The 24,582-nt window shown below is 22.1% G+C and overlaps 7 protein-coding genes across 7 annotated transcripts; 6 read left to right on the top strand and 1 right to left on the bottom strand. All coding sequences in view use genetic code 6, as the record gives it.

Moving 5' to 3' along the window:
• Positions 1–2,308: 2,308 nt before the first annotated feature.
• On the top strand, positions 2,309–4,259 carry TTHERM_00245230 (MFS transporter; the record flags this gene model as incomplete). Its single annotated transcript, XM_001023753.3, has 2 exons — positions 2,309–2,724; positions 3,260–4,259. 2 exons carry the CDS (start codon positions 2,309–2,311, stop codon positions 4,257–4,259), a joined length of 1,416 nt encoding a protein of 471 aa, XP_001023753.1.
• Positions 4,260–4,930: 671 nt separating this feature from the next.
• TTHERM_00245240 (kinase domain protein) lies at positions 4,931–6,055 on the bottom strand (the record flags this gene model as incomplete). Its single annotated transcript, XM_001023754.1, has 1 exon — positions 4,931–6,055. One exon carries the CDS (start codon positions 6,053–6,055, stop codon positions 4,931–4,933), a length of 1,125 nt encoding a protein of 374 aa, XP_001023754.1.
• Positions 6,056–7,984: 1,929 nt separating this feature from the next.
• On the top strand, positions 7,985–9,596 carry TTHERM_00245250 (MFS transporter; the record flags this gene model as incomplete). The annotated part of the gene is made up of 2 exons (XM_001023755.3): positions 7,985–8,409; positions 8,465–9,596. The coding sequence occupies 2 exons, from the start codon at positions 7,985–7,987 to the stop codon at positions 9,594–9,596; spliced, it is 1,557 nt and encodes a 518-aa protein (XP_001023755.2).
• Positions 9,597–13,294: 3,698 nt separating this feature from the next.
• On the top strand, positions 13,295–13,513 carry TTHERM_00245260 (hypothetical protein; the record flags this gene model as incomplete). Its single annotated transcript, XM_001023756.2, has 1 exon — positions 13,295–13,513. The coding sequence occupies one exon, from the start codon at positions 13,295–13,297 to the stop codon at positions 13,511–13,513; it is 219 nt and encodes a 72-aa protein (XP_001023756.2).
• Positions 13,514–13,682: 169 nt separating this feature from the next.
• TTHERM_000245269 (transmembrane protein, putative) lies at positions 13,683–14,344 on the top strand (the record flags this gene model as incomplete). The annotated part of the gene is made up of 2 exons (XM_012799927.1): positions 13,683–13,843; positions 13,930–14,344. 2 exons carry the CDS (start codon positions 13,683–13,685, stop codon positions 14,342–14,344), a joined length of 576 nt encoding a protein of 191 aa, XP_012655381.1.
• A 294-nt stretch (positions 14,345–14,638) lies between these two features.
• Positions 14,639–16,655, top strand: TTHERM_00245270 (MFS transporter; the record flags this gene model as incomplete). Its single annotated transcript, XM_001023757.3, has 2 exons — positions 14,639–15,054; positions 15,440–16,655. The coding sequence occupies 2 exons, from the start codon at positions 14,639–14,641 to the stop codon at positions 16,653–16,655; spliced, it is 1,632 nt and encodes a 543-aa protein (XP_001023757.1).
• Positions 16,656–19,680: 3,025 nt separating this feature from the next.
• On the top strand, positions 19,681–21,580 carry TTHERM_00245280 (MFS transporter; the record flags this gene model as incomplete). Its single annotated transcript, XM_001023758.1, has 2 exons — positions 19,681–20,096; positions 20,344–21,580. The coding sequence occupies 2 exons, from the start codon at positions 19,681–19,683 to the stop codon at positions 21,578–21,580; spliced, it is 1,653 nt and encodes a 550-aa protein (XP_001023758.1).
• Between the last annotated feature and the right edge of the window lie 3,002 nt (positions 21,581–24,582).

Raw genomic sequence — 24,582 nt, forward strand, 5'->3', positions numbered from 1 at the left:
ATTATAAATAATTCGGCATTAAAAAAGCTTACTCAAAATTTAAAAAAAAAGAGTATTTTGTAAAAAAAATGTAAATATATTATCAAGAATATATAAAATAAGTAATTTAATAATATTGAAAATCAATTAAATTTATATTAATTCTATATTAAAATAATTTTATAACTTATTATTGGATATCAAATAAAGTAAATCGAGCTTTTTATCATGAAAAAAACTTTCTTTTTACTATGATAAAGCAACAATGTTTGATTTTATTCTGAAAGCTGTAATAAAATAATAAAAAATAGCTATTTAATTAATTTATAAAATATTTTCTAAGATAAAAATTAAAGAATTAAAATAACAGTTAATTTTTATTTAATTGAGCATTTTGCCAAAATAAAGTTAGTCATAGTAAAATATCAATTAATTTTAACTCTATAAAATTATATATATAAACAAATAAAATCAAAAAAACTTTATTTAGATGTATGTATGGTATAAAAAGCTTGTATTAGAAATTTATTTTTAATTATTAGGTAATAAGCAAAGATATAATTACAGTGATCTGTAAATTACAACCAAATTTACTTTAATTTTCTATTTATAGTAAAATAATTAAATGATCTTAATAAATTAAAAGTAAATAAATATAGCCTTAGAAATGAAGATTACCTCACTACTATGAATTACTTTTATCTTATTAATAGTAAAATAAAATTTTAAGTAAAGTATCTCAAAACAAGAAAGAATAAACCACATTTTTTTAAAATATGGAATTAATTTTTGTAAGTAAATTACTCACTTTGATTACATTCTCTTAAACTGTAAAATTAAACACCACAACTGGAAAAAATAAGATTGTTTACTCTACTATTCTTACTATGTAATCATTACCAAAATTAAAAATAAAAAGTAAGTTAAAGTCTTTAAAATATTAAAATAAGTAAAAGAATTAAATTAATTTAAATCAGCAAATTTTTAATAAAAACCTAATAAGCACCTCTTCTTACTTTACTTTTTGACAAAAGTAATACAAATTATAATTTTTCTTTATTATTTATATTTGCATATCCTTTATTTTCTTATTAAAATTTTTATTAGATTTAATTCTTTCTTTTGTGAATACATAATTCAAAAAAATATTAATCTATTAATTTAATTTATCATAAAAATTATTTCAGTAAATTTTTTTAAATACAGTTTTTTTTTTAGTTAATTAACAAAATTTAGTTAAAAATACACTTTTTTAAAAAAATTCACTTGTTATAATGAATTATTAAATATTTATTTCTCTCACAAATATTCACATTCGATTATTAACATTACCAATTACTTTTCAAAAATACTGAAGATAAATATTTTTTTTTTTTTTAAGTTAAAAAATAGATTACACAAGTACTAAACGCATTAAAATTTATTAATGCTGAGTAAATAAATTTATAAAATACTAATAACAAAATTTGAAAAGGCGCTCAATAAATATTTTTACTATGGAATATTAAATATTTATATTTTTACACTCAATTCATTTTTTAAAAAGCTTAAATGACGTAAAATGAGATTTATAGAAAAATAGAAGAAATGAAAGATTGAAATTAGATAATTTTATAGATAATTGAGAATAAAACACCTAGCTATTTATGTACTAAATAGATTAGAGTGTGTCATGATTTGGATTATCTGATTTGACAAGACGTAGGAAGTGTTAAATTTTTCTTTTAATTTTCTATAAAAGATAAATTTGTATATCTCTTTATAAACTTTAAATTTTCTCAAATGAGGCAATTTTTAACTAATTCTGAGAAGCAATTTTTGATTTTCTTTTAGATTTTTATTTAAAATAGTAAAATTTTAATTTAATTACTCAAAAATATCTTTAAATTCTGATGAAAAAGCATCATATATTTTCTATTTATGAGAAGTCTTATTTAATAAAAATTATTGAGTTAATTAAAATGTTGTAAAAACAGGAATATTTATGTCTAATTCCAATAACTATTTTGAATCAGAATGAAGTAGTTTTTTTATTTTTTTGATATCAGTATCTATCTATCTTATATCTCTCTATTAATAATCAATTTTGTATGATAAGGTATTTGAATTTCAGAAAATTTTGATAAGTAAAATATCCATAAATCTTTTTTTCCTTAGAAGTAATACGATGAAAATTTAACCTTTTCTAATTAATTAAAACCATCAAAAACCAAAAGAAATGCAATCAAAAATAGAATGAATCCTTCTTTCATAATTAATTATTACTCGCAAAAATTAATTAAATTAGCTTCTAAAAATCAAGCAATAAAAACCTAAAAAATTAAGATTAATGGCCATATCAAGCCCTTTCGCAAAGTTGCCCTTTAAAACAAAAGGCTATATTACCCTAGCAGGAGGTTTCTTAATTCACTTCATTTTAGGTACTTTCTACTTATGGGGTAATATGGGTTCATATATTGCCTCTTACCTTTAAAATGATGGCCAAGATTATACAAATAATGATGTAGGAGCTGTTTTTCCATTTATGATGCTTGCAATTAACATTGGTATTCTTTTCGGTGTCACAATTGCAAAAAAAATAGGATTTAGATTGCTCTGTCTCATATGTTCCTTTTTCATAGGCGTAGGTATTTTTACCAGTTCCTTCGCTCTCAAAAACTTTGCCCTTTTTACATTCCTTTATGGTTTCGTTTTTGGTGTCTTCAATGGTTTAGCTTACATGCTTCCCTTTAACTTATGTTATACGTAATTAATTATATTCACTATTGTATTCTTTAAATTACATTCATAAAATAAGATAACTTTTCAATTTTTAAAAGAACTCGAAAAAGCATAGGAATATTACTTTATATTAACACATTTTTAAGCCATACAAATAAATAAATTGGATAAATTAATTTTTAAGTGATTTTAAATTTTCAATAACTCCTATCAGCTTTAATATCACATCGAATTTTCAAAAAAAAAAAAACAATTGCTTATTCATAGGTTCAAATTTAGATTTACTTATATATTTATTTAGTTAGCTAATAAGTATGTTCCTTGATTCAATCATTCAAAAAAATAATTTAGAGCAAATATAATTTAATCTACATTCATAATGATTGAATTTATCTTTATATTTATTAGAATTAATAAAAGATCAATTAATTTTATCAAGCAATAAATAAATAAATAATTTATTATGAATATTTGACATTTCAAATAGAAAAATAAATAAAATTTTATTTAGAAAAAATAATTTATTTATTAATTTATATTATTTATAAAAATTAATTAGATACTTCCCTGAAAAAAAGGGTATAGTTAGTGGTGTAATTGCAGGCGCTTTTGGTTTAGGTGCAGCTGTGTGGATTTGGTTAGTTAATGGATTAATAAATCCTGATAATATAGATCCTATACATACTGATCCTAATGATAGCGATTCACCTAAATACTATCCTGCAAGTGTAACTGACAACCTTCCAAGGTCTATCAGAATATTTGCTATAGTTTATTTTTCTATTGCAACATTTGGTTCATTGTTGATTGAAGAGCCTACAAAAGAAGAATTATAGCAAATTGAAGAAGAGTAAAATGCATAATTTGAGAAACTTATTGATGGATATGAATAGCATAAAGAAGTTGAGTGCGAGAATCTTAAGGATGGACTTAAAACTCGTTTGATTTACATTACATTTGGCTTGGCAGCTATGTATGCCAGCTTCGGAGCTATGTTAGTTGCTAATTATAAAAACTATGGTCTATATTTAAATTTTTCTTCCAGCTTTTTAAGTATTGTATCAACAGTTGGAAGTATTTCTAATGGTTTATCAAGATTTTTCTGGGGTGCTGTGTATCAAAAAGTACCTTTCAAATGGATTGCTATCCTCAATCTTTCATTATAGTGTGTTATTAGTTTTACATTGAGATGGGCTTCATAGGTAGAGGCTGTTTACTTAATATACATTACTTTTATGTACTTCTTATATGGAGGTTGGTATGCTGTATTACCAGCCACTATTACCAAAATTTATGGCAAAAAAATTGGAAATATAATTTATGGTGTCACTTTTTCAGGTTTTACTATTGCAGGTTTCTTCTAGTTCTTTGTCGTAACTAAAGTTCAAACAGCTATTGGTTGGGGAAATATGTTCTGGGTCTTTACTGGTGTCTAACTACTTGCAATTATCTTTACATTTTTTGTAAAATTCGAAATTAATTGGAAGGAAAGATACGCTGCTCTTAGATAAAAAGACGAAGAATTCGAGTATTCTTCAAAATCTTTAGACACAAAATGAAAGCTTGGTTTTAATTATAAATTATAATAGATTTGGTATGATTATTTATTGTATTAAATTTACCTTTTACTAAATACTTATTTTTATGTTATTTTATATCTGTAATAAAGTTTCAAACTATTTTCAAATTTAATAAATAAATAAATAAAAAAGTTGCAAAATACCTTCATTTTTTCATTCAAAAAATCAAAATCTATTATTTCTTGTTATAGATTTAATTGTGGATAGTTAGAAATGGCTTTAATTTACTAAGCATATAAACGAAGCAATATATAAATTATTTATTACTATTGTTGAAAATAGCTTCGGTTTTTTTTACGTAAAAACCCAAACAACTTTTGAAAAAAATTTGAATAATGATTTGATTTTCGAAAGGAATTAATTGAAAATAATTTTTTTTATTTTTGCTAATTTTGCTATTTTAGGAATAAAATCAATTTATTTTATTCAAATAGTTATTTTTTTATGTTCAAATTTTTAAATAAAATAAAAATTTTATTCATTTTCATCCTTATTCATTATGAATAAACAGATAAAAATAAAAATTAGATGTGCTATTCACTGAGCAAATTTTAATAAAATTTATATTTAAATATAAAAAATATTTAAAAATTGAGCATTAATTAATGAGAATTTACAATATTACATATATCTAAAAAATATTGAACTATTCATTTAAATATAACTACCCTTTACAACTTTCTCATAATTCTAGGTGCTATTTATTTTTTGAATTAAAGATTGAATTTGAAAAAATACAATTATTTTATATTTTTGATGAGATCAATAAATTAATTTAATGCTTAAATTCTTCCATTATCTTAGTTGATATTCTCTTCTTCTTCATCATCAAAAATAAGATCAATATCCAAAATTTTAATAAATAATAGACCTTCTAAGCACTATCCTAGATAAGTTATTTAGCTAAAATTAATTTAATTAGAATATCCTATCTTAATTTAAAGCTAAGTTAGCTACTTGTTATACTTTATTCCTTCACATATTGATTAAAATCCTTAGTTAAGAATATTGTTGGATTCTAGAACAAGTTTTAATTTTTTCAAAATTCCATTCTCTTTTATACCTTTTGCTATGCCTTAAGCTCCTTTGGATTATATATTATTATCACATATTATGCACTCTAAAATTTCAAGCTTTTTTAAGCTTAAAAAACAATTTCCTAAAGCTAAAGCTCCTTGTATAAATATGTAATTATCATTTCCTATCTAAATATGAAGTTAAATTAAATTGTAAAGTTTGCTAATACTTTCTAACAAGGATTTAGAACCTTCTTATCCAATTTCATTATATTCAATAATTACTTACAATTTTGTTAAATTGAGTAAATTTTTTAATCCAAATCCCAAACCTATTGCTCCACTTGACTTAATATTGTTAAAGCTTCTAATTATCACTGATAAATCTACTAAATTACTTAAATGAGCTAATCCCTTTCCTAATTCGATTGCTCCTTCTTCTCTTATAAAGTTAAATTCTATTGATATATGAAGTCTTTTAAGCTTTTATAAATAAAGAAAACTTTTAGCTATAAATTCCATGCCTTCTGAATAAATTTGATTTCCACTCTTTAAATCTATACTTAAATCTTCTAAACTAGTAAAAAGCTGCAAACCATCTGATATTATTTTAGACCCGTGCACTCCTATTTTCTTTTGATAGCCAATCTTAAAGGACAAAGACTTTTGATAAGAAAAGCAATCTATCGAGTTCTTCAAATTACTTGAATTTTGTTCCTCACTTAAAAGTTAATAAAATTTTTAAAAGCTTTAAATCATTTTAATTCAAAATGTGTTTTAATTTTGAAAAACAATTCCTTCTGTTTTAAATATAAAATGTTTTAGATCAGTTTCTTTTTTAATATTAATTTTTTCTGTAAATTTATATTTATTCATTTATAAATAAATTATTTCAATTTTAAAACATCAAGCTTTATTGAAGTATTTTTAATACTCTTTAAAAATAATTTTATTCACAAATGGAATTTAAATTTAATATTGAAAATTATTATTTTAACTTTTTAAAAAAAAAAATTCAATTTTAACAATGAAAGTGAATCATAAATAATTAAATTCTAAAATTAAACCTTAACAACTAAAATTAATGTGATATGATGAGAATTATCTAGCAGAACCTACACAATAAATAGATACTTTGAATGTTTTTTATTGATCCTAAAAAATAAAAATTATCAACTGGATTAAAATTTTTCTTTTGTGTTAATGATTGATTGATGATCTGCAAGAAAGTATAAACTTAAAATCCTTAATTATGATAAAGTAAAAATATTGTTAATAATAAATATCTAATTGAAAAAAAATAAAATCACTTAAAATAAAATTAAGTATTTATTTTTAAATATTTTTATTAAAAATTATATTAAGAGATTTATTTTGAGAGATTTTTATTTAATTTTCATCATTTTATTAAATTTAAGAAGAGTTAATGAAATTTATTTATTGTTTTAAGAAAATATTTTAAAAATTTATTATCTTTAAAGATTTTAATTCTTTTAAATAATTTGGAAAAATATTTAGAATTTCAAGTTTTGAAAAATTGAAATAAAATATATTTGTATTTAATTATTTAAATTAGTTTAATAAAATAAAGAGTTATTTCAACAAAAAAAATTGCTAAATAAACAATAAAAAACAAAATTTTTTGATATCTTTGTGAATTATGTAAATATCAAAGCCATTTAATAGCATAAATATGTATTTATTTACAATTTATAATTCATAAATAATGAAAATATGAAATTTAAAATGAGTAAATTATTCAAAGTAACTATGTAAGATTTGTTTACTTATTCTTTTATAAGAATAATAATATTTCCAAAATTAGATTTTGAATATTAAAAATCTATCTATACAAAGGAAGTATTTGATGATAATAAATAGATATTTAAACATTTTGATTAACATATGTGTGCATTAATTAACTAGTTTCGGAAATTATAAGAAATCAAAAAAGAAAATTACTAGAAACTATCTTGATATCTTTTGAAAGAAAATCTAGAAGTAAATTATGGAGCTAGTTAGCTAAGGTTTAGCAACTAAATATTTTTGTATTTTTATGGCAATATCATAACAACATGCAATTATCTAATATTCAGACTAAAATTTTTGTGAAAAATGTAACAAAAATAAAAGAGGATTAATTATAAATTGCTATTATCAAATTTATTTTGTTTATATTTTATTTTGTTTCTTTTTTGTATTTTAATATCTAGAAGAATCCTTTAAGAGATAAATGAGTGGTATAACAAAATTATGTAAATTTGTAAGCCAAAATATATGAATGTTCTACTTTAACAGGATTTTTTATAATATTTTAGTTTTGTTTTAAATTTTACGACAACTTAGTTATACTGCATTGTAAAATAATCGATGCAAGCTAAATATTGCTAAGTTTAAATTACATTCTCGAATACGTCATAGGAAAAGTAAAATCTATGTAATCAGACAGGAAGGTTAAAATATTAGTTAAGTCAATGCAATTAATAAATAATCTGTACTACAAATAGTAAAATTATGTCATTTAATTATAATAAAGAATATCTTAATACGTAATTCAATCGGATTGATGGATATTTTCACCAAAATTTTATTCTATTTATTGCTTTAAAGGATTAACTTGGCATCGAACGCTTTGATAAATAATATTATATTTTATAAAAAATACAAAAACTTAACTAACTATTTAATATGGTCTCTCTCAGTATTCCTAATCCTTTAAATAAACTTTCTTTTAAGACGAGAGGCTATATTGCTTTGGCCTCTTCTTTTTTTTAGCACCTCATCCTTGGCTCTTATTATGTATGGGGAGGTATTCTTACTTATGTCACTTCTAGTCTAAGACACGATGGCTAATCATACACAAAGTAAGATGTTGCAATGCTTGCTCCTTTTGTGACTCTTTCTCTTAACATAGGTACTCCTTTTGGACCTATTTTAGCAAATAAAATAGGATTCAGACCTCTCATGTTCATTAATTCTACTTTGATGGGGTTAAGTGTGATTGCGAGTTCATACTTTGTCAACAATTTTCCTGCTTTCGTTATATTATACGGAGTCTTATTTGGTTTACTTTCAGGTGCTCTATATATGGTTCCTTTCAACACATGTTACTTGTAAAAAATATAATTTTTAAATTTTAATTTTTTCATATAAAATCTTAAATTATAGGTACTACCCAAACAGAAAAGGTCTAGTAGGAGGAGTTATTACAGCAGGATATGCTCTTGGATCAACTGCTTTGATATGGGTTATGTTTGCATTGATTAACCCAGAAAACGAGAAACCATCAGTCAAAATAGATGGTGATACTTATTTCAGTGCAGAAATTTGTGATAGACTTCCTTTCGCATTAAGAATTTTAGGAATAATTTAAATTTTCAGTTTCTACATAAGCACTCTTTTTCACCAAAGACCAAGTAAAGAAGAAATTTAGGGAATCATGAATTAATCAAGTCCTAGTACAGCTCCTTACTTATAACCTAAATACTCTGTAGCAACTTAAAATGGATTACCTACTTAAAATTAACTTAATAAACAAGAATCTGAAGCTACCAAATTAAATCAATTACAAACAGAAGTTAATCCTACTAGCAATATTATTTCTACAGATATCCTTTAGGAATAATAATTGGTTATTCCTGAATCCTATTATGAATATGATACAATAAAAGAGTGTTTAAAAACTAAATTTATATATATGAGCATATTCTTGGCAGCCATGTTTACAGTCTACGGGTCAATAATTACTTCCAATTATAAAATTTTAGGTGAAAAATCATCTTACAGTGACTCTTTTTTAAATGCCGCAGGCACAACTGGATGTGTAGTTAACTGCATTTCAAGAATCTTTTGGGGTAATCTTTTTGAAAAATATACTCTTCGCAGAATAGCTACTGTAAATCTTTCTTTCTAGATTTTGTTGAGTGTTACTTTCTATTGGTGCTCAAAAGTAGAACCTTTATTTTTCATATAAATTATTCTAGCTTTCTTTGCTTTGGGAGGCTGGCTATCTATGCTACCTGCTTAGATCGTTAGAGTTTATGGAAGAAAAATAGGAACAACAATTTATAGCGTAACATTTGTTGGATTCTCAATTGCGTCCTTTTCAGCTTTCTTTATCTTAAAATCTGCCTCCAAATCAGTAGGATTCGCGTATATGTTTTATATTTTCACAGGAATATAGACATTAGCTTTAATTATAGTTTAATTTATTGATTTTAACGTTAAATACAGGAAAAAACAATTAAGTTAAGAAATATTAAACTAGTTTTAATAAAAATAAAAAGAAGTAAAAATATGAAATTTAAACTGAATTTAAATATATTTATTTCTTTATTTATTTTGGTTGTTTACATTTCATCTATTTATCTAAATGCTAAATAAAGCATTTAATAATTAATTTATTAATAAAATATATAATAATGTTTAACGAGGGTTACAAAATAAATATATATAAAATGTATTGCTCATAAAAATATATTTTGAGTAAATATTTTATAATTACTTTTTTCTAGTATCAGGTTGGAAGCCTGTTTTAAAACCTTTATTTTATTTCTTTTAAATTTTTTTATTTATTAAATAATATTTATTGTCCTACTAAATATATTTATTTATTTCTTACTCACATAATATTTATCAGAGAATAGCTGCATAAATTTAAAATTGATTATAAAAAAACAGATAGATTTAAATACTTTTGAGTACTAACGCAAGATGTTAGGTATGAAACATGTAAAATAATTGAAAAATATAATTTGAAATCGTTTAATTTTATAAAATAATAATTTAGCTTATTAATTTTAAATTTTAATATCAAAAATTTAATTTACAAATTGCAATAATAATTAAAAGTAAATTAATTTTCATAATATTTAAAATTTAATTTAGATTTCTCTTGATATGCAAATCATTCAAAAGTATTCACAATTTTATCGATGCAAATTATAATTAATTTATCATAAATGTATACTAATTCTTTTAAAAATATTTTTATAGAAAAAGTTGTCTAATCAAATTTCAAGCATAAAAAATATAGGGGAATAAGTTTTTAAATCATTTTAATAAAAATAGATGCTTAAGAAATATATTTAGTATTTTAAAATAATATAATAAATATTTTCGAACTATTTTAAGTAGACAATTTTACCTTAATTTACTCAAGATATCTAATAAAAAATAAATTTAATTATTTTTTACTCTTTTATATTGATTATTCAGCTTTTAAATAAAAAAAGGAGATAATAAATGTTTTTGAATGATTTCTAACATATGAAAGAAATATAATTAATTTTAATTCTATGATCAAAAAAATATTTTTTTGTTATTTGATTTAAATGTATTAATGAATTATATTTCATATTTCAATTAGGCTTTAATAAATTCTTAATTAATGTTATTCAAATATTTAAATTACATATGAAGCGTTTGAAAATTATTTTAATTTATTTTAAGATATTATTACATTTTATAATAAAAATGGTAAGTATTAAACATTTTTAATTCGTTTTTAGAAAGTTATTTAAAAATAAACTTCAATAATTTTCAAATTAGGATAATGTACTTAGAATGTGGTCATAAACTTTTTTAATATTAAAAATAATCTGTAATAAAAATTTTTGATATTTTTCACTCTAATACAATTTGTTTTTTGTGTTAGAAATAGAAATCAAAAATGGTTTTTATGATTTTTAATAGAAGACGCTGGAAAAATACCGTTATAAATCAGGTAGTAATATTTGCTTTTGAGTTATTTTCATTAAAATTTACTAAATTAATATTTTATATCTTTTATAAATTCAATTATATTTTTGAAGGTTTTTGTATGAAAAAATATAATAATATTTCTTATTAAACATATGAAGGAATCTATTAACAATTTTAAATAAATTTCATTCAAAAATACTCATTACCTTTATTTATTGAGTAAAATAAATTTAATTTAAATTACATTTAAAAATGTTTAGAATTATTTTTCTTTTAAAAAATATTAAAAAGTTAAAAATTTTGAAAAGTTATTTTTTAAAAGATGTTTTTAAATTATCTTTTATATTTAAAATAAGTAATATTAAATATATTTTAAGTTGTTTTTATTCAAAATATTGATAGATTATTTTATATGTTATAAATAGAAGTAGTAAATATTATTTCATTACTTGAATTAAAAGATGCTAATGATATCTTTATATTTAAAGTATGAAATAATAATCTATTTTTAATGAATTTCATTATTAGATACTCCTCAATCAATTAATTTTTTTTAAGATAGGGAACTGTAAAATTTGTGAATAAATTTAATAAGAAAACTATTATGCATTATCTTTTGCACTGTGTGCATTAAATATATTTGAATAAACTCTATGAGATTATGCTCATAAATTATATTTTGTAAAAATGAAAATATGATGCTACTTTCATATTCTTATAGTAAAATTTAAGCAAAATATTACAGTAACTAAATAAAAATAAGACAAGTATATGCATTATTTAATAAAATAAAACAAGTAAATTAGAATTAAAACAAACAATTTAATATTTAAAAAATATTCTTTTTTAAAGTACTATCATTCATTTATTAAGGTCGCAAATAAATAATCTAGTTTTAAAGAATATTCTTTCTTTTAATTTGAAAAAACCTAAATTTAATACAAAAGTTTTTTCATTTAATAGATCTATAAAATAAGATTTAAAATATTTAAAAATATTAAATCTAAAATCAACATCCATTTACTGATATATTTTTCCCTTCTTTCCCTTAATTTATTTATTGATTGTTGATTCATATTTAAATTAAAATTTTGGAAAAAAATGTACACTTTTAATGAATGTGTATTAACAATAATTGAAATGCTAAAGAAGGATATCTTTCATACTTACTAATCAAGTATATATACATGAATAAAATGAACCTATTATGGTTAAGCTGATCACTATTTGAGGTAATAATAGAAAATTTTTTTTTTTAGTAAAGCATTTTATAAAATTTACTTTTCTGATTTGGTTTTTGTAAAAACAATAATGGTCTTTAGCAAATTTTTTTTGTTTATACTATTTTTTGAACAGAAATGTAAATAACTATGATTATATTTGTGTGTTTAAGAGCAAAAATAATAGCAGAAATAAACACAAGCGTTTGAATTTAAAACTATTTTTTACAGGTGAAAATTTAAAAAAAGTAAAAGATGATCGATTTTTGGTTGTTCTGATAAGTGTTATTATTGTTAGATGATTAGTTACTATTCTTATTAAATTTGTGTATAATTTGGATAATTCTGTAGCTTACAGAGTGAAAACTGATATATTTAATAAATTTGAAATCTGATAAAATCAACTATTTTGAATATCCCTTAAATTTTTTAAAGACCATGTAATCTAAAAATAATAAATATACTTTGTTAATCAAATGAAATTGGAGGCATTAATGTATTTTTATGAATTTAAAATTTGTAATTAAAAAGAAATGTATGAAATTGGTTTATAGTTTATAATTTTGGAGAAGTAAATTGAGCAATATTTAAGTGTAATTATAAATTATAAACAACAGGATAGCCAGAATTATAAAAAGAAAACTCTTGAAAATTCTTAGCTATAATAGCTTTAAAGAAGTAATAAATATTTTTTATAATAGCTTTATTGTCAGGAAAAGCAAAAAATTTGAATTCTAATTTATTATATTATAAAATTCTTTTCTAACGCACTAAAATATCGTCAGTATTTTAGTTTTATTCTAAAAGGTGACTTCCAAAGGTTAATAATGTTGTAATTAAACAAGTTAGAAAAAAAATAATAATTCTTTTTGATTATGCGAAGAAGTCACAAGCTGTATGTGTGTAAATCATTTGAAACTTAGATGCAAAAATTGACTTAATTTGAATAAAAAGTCTTTGCACCGTTAACAACCAGATATTATTTCTTTTCTATGCTTTTTATTAATTGGATATAGTTTTGAGTTGCTATTGGCATCATTTAAAGAAAAATGACTTTTGAAATAAATTAATATGAATGATTCCCAAGAAATTCCAATATTAATTGGATGAAAATGAGATTATGTGGCGCGCGAAGCTGTGGAATTATTTACTCATAAAAAAAAATGCAATTAAAATAACTAATAATAGAAATGAAAATGACTAATCAAAAAATCTTTTGAGTGGGTGGCAGCAATAAATAAATAAATAAATAAATGATGAAGACTTCTAGTAGGAAAAAGATAATAAGTTTTGATTATGTTTTATTAAGAAGTAGAAATATTCAAAATCAAATAGTATAATTAAGAATTTTTAATTAAATATAAGGACAATCTGTTAATAATTACTAGAAGAATACTACCGACTTGATGATAGACTTAAATATAGTCATATCAATCTAACTATCTAGCTAAAAAAGTATATAAATGATTCATTAGAACCTTTTCATTTTCCTTAATTATTAAAAACATAGATTTTAGCAGGCTTAACTCTTAGTTATACTCTTGTTTTATGCCGAATATTACTAAATATTAATTGGAGTGTTACTGAATTCATGTTCTTTATATTGTATTCCATGCAGGCTCAGGTACACATTTCAATCTTATAAAAATTAACTTTTTAAATACAATGAATTAAATTATTATTTTTGTAAGCCCGAAAAATTATATTTAGTTAAGAAAACCATCTAATTATGCTCTTCGATTAATTCATGTTCTTCGAGTTATTTGAAAACCAACGAAGCATGTTGACGTCAGGATATTCATAAATAGGCTATTTGCGACTTACAAATAATTAACTTACAACGCTTAAACATTGGTTTTATAAATAAGGGTCAAAACTTACAAAATAGCCATCCAATTAGCTAGATGTTTTTTAAAAAATAAATTTACTCAAACAAAGTGCTTATTTATCAACAAGCAGAGCAGGTATGCAACAGTTAAGTGAAAAAAGCCGGATTAGAACGAATTTTGTAAAATGTTATATTTTTAAAAAGCATTTTTATATTTTTTGGATTTTTTACTATTTTTAGTAAAGGCAAATTACCTAAAGACTAGCTGATTAATTTTTGACTATTACAAATAAGTGATTAATTAGATCAATCAGAATGATCAAAAGTAAAAAGTAATCGCATTAATTAAAATCACCAAAATAAGATTTTTGAGCTTTTATAAAAATCCTGGTTAATCAAATCTAAAGAACATATATTCTTTTCTAACTAACTAACTACCTACAAAATCTTAAATCAAAGTTTGCTGAATATAATTAGAGTTTAAATCAACCTAATTAATTTTTTTCTTTAAATTCTGTCTACAAAATCATTTAGATCATATAAATTAAATAATCAAAAACAATTACTTTAATTATAAAAAAAATAAAAACAATGGCATTTGAAAATCCCTTAAGAAAGCTTTCTTTCGAGACTAGAGGCTGGATAACTTTGGCTTCTGGTTTTGCTCTCCACTTCGTTTTAGGTACCTTTTACCTTTGGGGAAGTATCAGTACTTATACTACTTCTTATCTCCGTCAAGATGGTTAAAACTACACAAAAGAAACTGTAGGAGCTGTTTTCCCTTTCACTTTCCTTGCATTAAATATAGGTACTCCTTTCGGTGTTTACTTAGCTAGAAAAATAGGATTTAACTTGCAAATTTTCATAGGAAGCATCCTTATTGGACTCTCTACAATTGCTAGTTCTTTTGTCGTCCACATCTTCCCCTTGTTTGTCCTATTTTACGGATTTATCTTTGGAATTCTAAACGGATTACTCTATATGTTACCATTCAACTCTTGCTACTTGTAAATTTTTATAAAAAACTTTTACATTAAAGCGATTTTTCTAAAAATTTTATCCCTCTAAATGAAAGTTTAATTTTATTGCTTACGCTTTAGCACAATTTAAAGTTAAAAATTTAATAGAATAAAAATCATTAGGATTAAGATTTTTCTATTAATTAATTAATTAAATTGAAATGCATCACACAAATAGATAGATAGCTTATTCCCACTAGGCAAAATTAATTAGATAATTTCAAATTAGTTAATTACTGCATATAAAAATTAATCTAATGAATCCCTATCCCATAGCAGCAATAGATAAATAAATAAATATAAGATTTCAATTATCGCTTTTATATTTAAAAAACTTTCAAATTTTATAATGATTATAATCTTTTTAAAATAGATATATGCCTCATAGAAAAGGTCTCGTTAGCGGTGTAATTGTCGGAGGATTTGGATTTGGATCAACTGCATTTATCTGGTTAATTTATTCTATAGTCAATCCCAACAACGAAAAACCCACTGACTTGATTGATGGAGTTAAGTATTTTTCAAAAGACGTTTGTGATAGATTCCCTGAATCTTTAAGAGTTTTAGGCTTAGTTCAAATTGCAATTGGTGTCATAAGTTGTTTTATTCACATTAGACCTACCGAAGAAGAATTAAAGCTTTAAGAAGAAAAGTTGAAAGTGAAAACATTAGAAAAAGCCAATGAACTTGAATTCTGTGAACTCAAAAATTAAAAAACAGAAAGCAATAATTCAGAAAAGCAAGAATAAGAAAAGGTAGCTTCATCTGATTTAGAAAAAGGAGGCTGCTCAACTGAATAAGAAGCTTTATAGGTACATACTAGTGCTATAAACAAAGATGCTCGTCCTCATTTCGAATTTTAAGTTGAGCTTACTCAAAACGATCCCAAAATAAATGATTAATAAAAAGATAAGGTTGAAGATAAGAAAAAGAAAGTTGAAATCTATCACGAATTCCAAACTTTTAAAGATGGTATGCATACTAAATATATTTACATCTCAATCGCATTGGCTTTGATGTTCACAGTTTATGGAAGTATGATTGTTTCAAATTATAAATTGTATGGTGAATACAACAGTTATGATGATAACTTCCTCAGTACAGTAGGTACAGTTGGTAGTATATTCAATGGTTTGTCTAGATTATTTTGGGGAGGTATTATGGAAAAACTCAAAATTGAATAGATTATCATTATTAACATAACATTTTAAATGGTAGTAAGTTTTACCTTCCGTTGGGCTGCATAGTATGCTGCTTTGTATTTAATCTATATCGTTTTGTCCTATTTCCTCTACGGTGGCTGGTTCTCCATATTCCCAACTCTTTCAGCAAGAATTTTTGGTAAAAAGATAGGAACTTAAATTTATGGTATTACCTTCTTGGGTTTTTCTTGCGCTTCTTTCATTTAATACTTCGTCGTCATGGAAGTTTAAAAAGCTATCGGCTGGGGAAACACTTTTTGGGTTTTTACTGCCGTATAATTGATCGCTTTAATAATTGCATAATTCGTCAGATTTAATGCTGAGCCTCCAATTAAAAAAGAGGAAGTTAAATAAATCGAAAATTAGACTGAATAAATATAAGCTTGAAAGATTAATAATTTATTTTAAGAATGATTAAATTAATCTTAAAATGCATTAGAAATACTGATAAATTTTATTAAAATAACTAAAAGAAAGACTATCTTTCTTCTAAAAAATCAATTAAATATATTATTATTACATACATACACACTATCACTTTTACAATTATTTTTCTGTTTTAATATTCCTACTAAATTGTAACCATCTTATTATTAATGTTATATTATTACATAATCTCATTTGTACAAATTAGTTTGCTATGTTTTTATTTCATTCATTATTCATTTCAAAATTTAAATAAACTAATAAATACCTCATTTTTATTTTCTTTCTATTTATTTATTATCAGCTCTACAAGTTTATTGATTAATGCATGTAATTTTGAATAGAAAATATTTGCAGTTTTTATTCTATTTTGTAATTAGCTGATAAAATACCAGTATAAATAATTTGAAATTGTAAAATAGTATTTATATGAAAATAATTTAACAGTAATTGTTTTTGTTTGTTTATAATAACTTTACAGATGAAAAATGAAGCAGCAAAAATTTTGTAAGATTTATCACTGCTAAAAGTTTTCATTGAATTAAAAATAGTTTTCATTATTTAAATTGAAGCATTTTGCTTGTTATGTTTACAATAGCATTTAATACTTATAAGCACATTATAAAGAAAATATCTCGGTTAATTATTGTTACTATAAAATAATGTAAATTCTTAATGTATTTCAATACATTTTTACTAAATTATGTTTTTTTAATTTATTTAATATTAATTTAAGAATATATTAACAGTACACTAAAAACCTAATCAGCTTACTTGTTAAAAGAACCAAATTACAATTTATTACTCTTCTTATTTAATAATTCATTTTGCAAAAAGAACAATTTTTATAAAACTAAAAAGCCAAAATCTTTTCCATATTGGTTTAAGAATCTAAAATATTTACATATGATGAGCGAAAATGTTTAAATTAGTATTACATATTACATATAAAACTTATTAAAAAATATAATATTGTTTCCCATAATTTAATACATTATCTAATTTTGAAAATTAACAATCGAGAAATAATAATTTTTAATATTACATAATGGAAATAAAACATCTTTTTCTTTAATTAAAATATTAATTATTACAAAGATCAATGTCACACTCTAAATTAAAAGATTTGATAGATGAAATTTTTTTAAATAAATATTTTACTGTTTTTTTTTTTTTTGCATATTTAATAATCTCAAATAAATAGTATTTTTTTGTATTGGTATATTATATTGTTTTGATTTATTATATACATAATTAAATTACTAATGAATTTTAAATGGAATTACTTAATTAATTTCTTGCTGGTTTTCAAAAAAAAGGAAATTTATTTTAAGAAACAATTTTAAATATGGTATTATCATCATTCATTCATTATTTTTTAGAGTTTGTTTTTATTTTTAGTAATGAAAGGTTATTTGCAATATCCAAATTATAGCGTGAAATTTTACAAGAAGAGATTTAAAATATCAGTATTTTTCACACAAAATTATCCTTCTTGAAAATAATGAAATAAATGTAAATTTAGAACAATAACAATTTGATTAGGAATTTATCAAGTATAAGTTGCATATTAAAAATTCGTCAGTTTTTAGATTGATTATTGAATTGTGATTAATTAAATAATCATACAAATAATATAGTCATTTAATATATATTGAAATTAAAAGTGATGCAAAAAGCAACTAAATCTCATACTGGTTTATAATTTATAAAATTTTAATTTATAATTTATAAATACATTTAATCCTTTTTAATAATTGCTCAATAAAATTACAATAATAAAAGTTTTTGGAGAACAAATATTGTTTTAGATATGAAAATGAGTCAATAAACTAGGAATTTCGTATAAAGTTTAAAAAATACACTCAAAAATTGAAGTTTTGGATTATTTTTAGTTGTGATAATTGAAACTAATTTAAAAGTTATTAATTAGAATAAATGATGAAGTCTTCTAGTAAGAATATTAATCAAAATTTAATTTATAAGCAAACAAAGATTTAAGAGTAAAGTCCATTCTAAAAACTCAAGGATAATTTTTTAAGTATTACTAGAAATGCACTTGTTATTTCTCCATAATTATAATCCTAAAATGGAAAATTAATTTTATAATTGCTATTAATAGATTTCATTTTTACTTCAAACCTTATTTAATTTGATCCTTCGATTTACGATAAAAAGACTTCTTATTTGCTTCCAAAATTCATTATAAAAAAATAATTTATTTTTAAAGGTTTTTAATGGAGAAGGATTTATTTTTTTAATTTGCATGAATTATTGAAATCTAAAATTTAATTGTCTTTTAATATAAATTTCAATAATTGCTACTATTTTTAAAAAATAGCCAAATTATGAAGCTCGTTAATACTTGAAATTAATCTGATTTGAGTCTAAAAAATACCTTTTGATTTAGTCAGACAATAGTTAATATTCAAGCTAAACAAACTAGCTTACAGAAAATGAACTAAATATCAAAACAGTTTAAGCATAGAATTTTAACAAACAAATGAATTTTCTTTTCATTCTAATAATCACTCAGTAGACAATATCATGATGGAAAGCTTTGGTTAATGACTTCTATACGTATGTATTATAATCAAAAATAAAAAGGAATATTTTAATGATACAAAATGTAAGGTAAAAAATACATCTGTAGTGGCCAAAGGAATCGATTATTATTTTTTACTTCTAATTTGTAAAGTTATCAAACAATTATCAGAAAAAATAAGAATCTATTTAAAAATATTAATTTATTAGGTCTTACCCCTTATTATATATATACATTATGTATGTACTTAATCAACATATTTAAAAAACTTTATTTTTTTCAAATTTTCTCATGATTATGTTATAAGCAACTAAATTGAATTTTTTTCTAATACTATTTTTATATAAATTTCCATTTGATTTTGCTATAAATACTTTTTTCTATTTACATATTTAGGTATAATTAATAAATAAAAAAAACAATAAACATCATTATTTAAAAATGGCTATTAAAAACCCTTTACGTAAACTTTCCTTTGAGACTAAGGGATGGATCACACTTTTCTCAGGATTTTGTTTGCACTTTGTTCTAGGTACTTTCTATCTATGGGGAAGTATTAGCACATACACAGCTTCTTATCTATAGTAGAACGGATAAAACTATAATGCAGAAACTGTTGGTGCTGTATTTCCTTTCACCTATCTTTCATTGAATTTAGGAACTCCTATAGGTGTTTACTTTGCTTCGAAAATTGGATTTAATCCTTTCATCTTTATAGGTAGCATTCTTATTGGAATTTGCACTATTGTTAGCTCTTATGTGATAGACATATTCCCTCTTTTTGTTCTATTTTATGGAGTCCTCTTTGGGTTTATCAGCGGCTTGCTTTATATGCTTCCTTTTAATTCATGCTACTTGTAAAAAGCTATTATTTTTTGAAAAATACTACAAAATAAAATTGAAATAATTTAGCAATTTCTTTATTTAATTACAAATTAATTTAATTATCTAGAAAAAATTTTTTTAATCCTTAATAAGATAATGAAAAATTTATTAATAAATATTAAACAATGCTAAATTGTTCATAAAATTATTCAAAGAGCATTTATTTTATTTCAGTTTTATGTTTCCAAAAATAATTGTTTTTATTATTTTATTAATTAGATATATGCCTCATAGGAAAGGTTTAGTTAGCGGAGTCATAGTTGGTGGTTTTGGGTTTGGGTCAACTGCGTTCATCTGGCTGATATATTCTATAGTTAATCCTCACAATGCTAAGGCAACAGACTTAATCAATGGTGCTAAATACTTTTCTAAAGATATCACTGACTAATTCCCTGATTCACTTAGGGTTTTGGGTATTGTTTAAATTTTTATTGGAATATTTAGCAGCTTCCTTCACATAAGACCTACATAAGAAGAATTAAAATAATAAGAAGAAAAAAATAAGATCAGAGCAATAAACTAAAACTGCATAGAAGAACTTCAATAGCAATAATTTATACTTATCAAGGCTTAAAGCTCTATTGAAACTCAAACAAATTAGAACAATTAAAATCAAGCTATTACTGAAATGAGAGGTACAGCAACTGAATCTGAGATTTTAAGAACAGGAACTATTCCATAAGAAAAAAATAATTGCTAAGCTTTTGAATAAAACTTAGATTAATAAAAAATTGTTGATAATTAATCATAATTAGCAGCTTAAAAAGGTGCTAAAAAAAATCAAAATGAAGAAGTTTATCACGAATTTTAAACCATGAAAGAAGGATTAATGACTAAATTTATATATATCACTGTTGCTTTGGCTTTGATGTACACTATTTTCGGAATTTTGATCATTTCAAATTACAAGGTTTATGGTGAATATTAGAATTATACTGACAATTTTTTGAGTACAGTTGGTACTGTAGGAAGTGTCTTTAACGGTTTGGGAAGATTCTTCTGGGGAAGTCTTATGGAAAAACTAACGATTCGATAAATTATTATCATCAACCTCATTTTTTAGATCATAGTAAGTTTCACCTTTAGTTGGGCAGCTCAAAATGCTGCTTTGTACTTAATTTATGTTGTCTTAGCTTACTTCCTTTACGGAGGTTGGTTCTCTATTTTCCCTACTTTGGTTGCTAGAGTGTATGGCAAAAAGATAGGAACTTAAATTTATGGAATTACTTTTTTTGGTTACACAATTGCTTCTTTCCTTTAATACTTTGTTCTTATAGAAATCAAAAATGCTGCTGGTTGGAGAGCTACTTTCTGGATCTTCACTGGTATCTAAATATTTGCTATTATCATTTCTCAATTTGTAAAATTCAATTCTGTTCCACCATAAAAATAAAAGGAGTTCATATAAGCTGAAATTGAAAAATAAAAAAGTAACGAAATAATGTAATTACCTTGATTTAGTCATGACAGTTGACTGTATTTAATTGATATAACTTTAATACAAAATATTCTTATTACTACTTTAAAAAAAATCAAAATTAAAATACCAAATAAAATATAAAATCATAAAATAAATTTATAAATATATGTAGAGCAAATCCTTGTAATTCATTCATTCATTCATTCATTCATTCTTATATATATTTATTTTTGCTTACAAAAACCTTATTAAAAAACTTCATAATCAATTCAAAGTAATCTTTTATAGCATTTATTTTTAAATTACCTATTTATAAACTGATATTGCAAATATTTATTTATATTTAAGCTTAAAATATAAAATCACAGAGAGTACCATGAATGAGGAGGAAAAATGATGTTAAAATCTATGCAAATTGTCTATTTTAAAGTTTTGCAAAGCATTATAAAACAAAAAAGAAAAGAAATTGTTAACATTTTTCCTAATTTTATTTTCTTGGTGAATGATACACACATACATATCAACCAACAATATTTTGTAAATTCTCAAATGTTAGACCCAAGGAATCTAAAAATTTTTAGATAATTTTATTGATTATTATAAATATAATAACCATTCATAAAATACTTTAAATTTAATATTTTAAATTATTTAAAAATTTACTTTTTTTATTTTCATTTAATTTCATAAACTACTAACTATTTATTGAAACTAATACTTTAAAAAGATTGTAGCAAAGACACATATGTTAAGAAGCAGTTTATTTACTCTTCCTATATCGTTAACTAAATTTTTATGAAAGCTAAAAAGCTAACTTATTTTTTATTTAAATAATCTTTTAAACATTTTTAAATTTTCTTCTTTGTTTAAACTTTTTTCTATCGATTCAGACATCAATGCTTTTAATTGTTATAGTTATTTCTTATAAATATTTTCTAACTAATAAGTTCAACATTATAATTATATCTATAAAATTTGTAAGAAAAAAATAAATAAAATAAAATTCTATCAAAAACAAAAATTCAGTAATATAATATGATTGTAAAACCCTTTTTGTAGTATTTTTTTTAGTGAAAAAATAGATAATTGGTTCTATTTTTCTTTAAATAGAGCTTGATCCTCCGATAGGAAATATTAATTTATTTTAGTATTGTTCTATAATTAATAAGCAGAAGCTAAAAAAAGTTAATAAATGGATAAAAGTATGCATTGATATCAAAAAAAGGAACAATTTTAAAATTATAAGAATAAAATAAAAATCAATAAAAGTAAAATATTTTATTTAAGAACATAAATTATTGAGAAAAAAAAAATTGTTTTTTTTGTAAATTTGAAAGTAGAAGAATAAACACTATAGAACCAAAAAAACTCGTATTTGCTTTGAAAATAAAATGAATGTAAATTAAGTAATAACTAATATACATAGTAAAAAAAACACAAACATTTAGTTAATTTTGTTTAATTGAAGAAATAAAAAGTAGATTTTAAGTTTATTTTAAAATTATTATTCTTTTATTTTCAAAAATGTTTTAAACTAAAAAAAATTTAGTTGTTATTCGTTTGTATACTATCCTGTATCTACTGGGTAATTATTAAAAAATTAATGTTCTAAGGAATAAATTAATATTGATAGATAAATTTTTATACGAAGGTATGGATGAGCCTTATTTAGAAAAAGCTTTGGAATGGATTTATTTGTTCTAAAATTTAATTAAAGATAAGTAACTATCCTTTAACACCTTTATTTGTAAATATTTAATAAAATTTATTATAAAATGATTCCTATTAATCCATCCCATAACGATGCATATAATCCTTGTAACATGTTTTGTTTTTATTAACTGGATCTATTCCATTAGTTGTTCAAATTTTATTTAAAATATAAAAGCAAAAACGTAGGAGTCTCATACAAAAAATTATGCTAATATAACAAAATTTACAACCCTCATTAATTGAATGATATCAACAAAAGTATAAGGATAATTTTAAAAGATTAACAAAAAAATACCAAAAAATATATCATGTAAATTTTACAGTTAAGCTATTATAAACTATCTTAATTTTTTATAGTTTATACTAGAATCTTATAATAAATCAGTAGCAACGCTATAGTAATAATAATTGGTATATAATTTTTACACTCTTTTAGTAGATCTATTTTTATATTTAAAAAAGCGAGTAGTTTGGAAAATTTAATAACAGAAGTGTAAAAAATGTAAAAAACTATTTATATTGTCTTTACTTCATACAAATTATGAAATAAAACTTAGATAAAATATAATATTTTAAGGTAAACAAAAATGAATTTTTATGTTAAAAAATTGAAGGTATTCAATCTATTTTTTAAGTTTAAGTAAACTTTAAATTTAAAAAAATAGGAATATTTAAAAGGAATTCCTAAAAAAAGAAATCAAAGGATAGCTAAAAATTTTAATTTAATGCTTTAAATATTCTGTCTCTACCAATTAATATAATTCTGGGAGAAATTTAGATAAAATTTTTACAAAATTTGTCATTTAATAAATTAATGTTTTTTATTTAGACTATTCTATAAACTTTGAATGTAGTTTGAGTTTACGTTCTATAACAATAAAAACTTAAAAATTGTTATCTACTCAAATAATATTGATGTGATAACCATTTTATCTTATTATTAAGATCGTGGTAGACCTTATCATCATTTTTAGATAAGAAAACAAGAACATATTTACAAATAAAAATGTGTTTGAAATCTGATACAACATTTTTAGAAATGAAAATTAATTAATTGTGTATTCCAAAAAAATCAATTAATTTGTTAAGCTGATATACAAATTTTAGTACTGTTTATCAAAAATGTACACTGGATCAAAACCAATTTTGAAAAATATAGGAGGGAAATTAATTGTAAAATAGTTCACGCATACCTAATTATAAAATAAACTTCAAAAGCGTTAAGAATAAAAATTGTGAAAGTAAATTAACAGAAATTTAGTAAGTATTAATAGCAATACTTTTAGAATGCCTATTTTTTTTAAATTTAATGTAAGGGCAAATTT

Source organism: Tetrahymena thermophila (genome assembly GCF_000189635.1).
Source record: "Tetrahymena thermophila SB210 genomic scaffold scf_8254406, whole genome shotgun sequence".
Classification (NCBI taxonomy): domain Eukaryota; phylum Ciliophora; class Oligohymenophorea; order Hymenostomatida; family Tetrahymenidae; genus Tetrahymena; species Tetrahymena thermophila.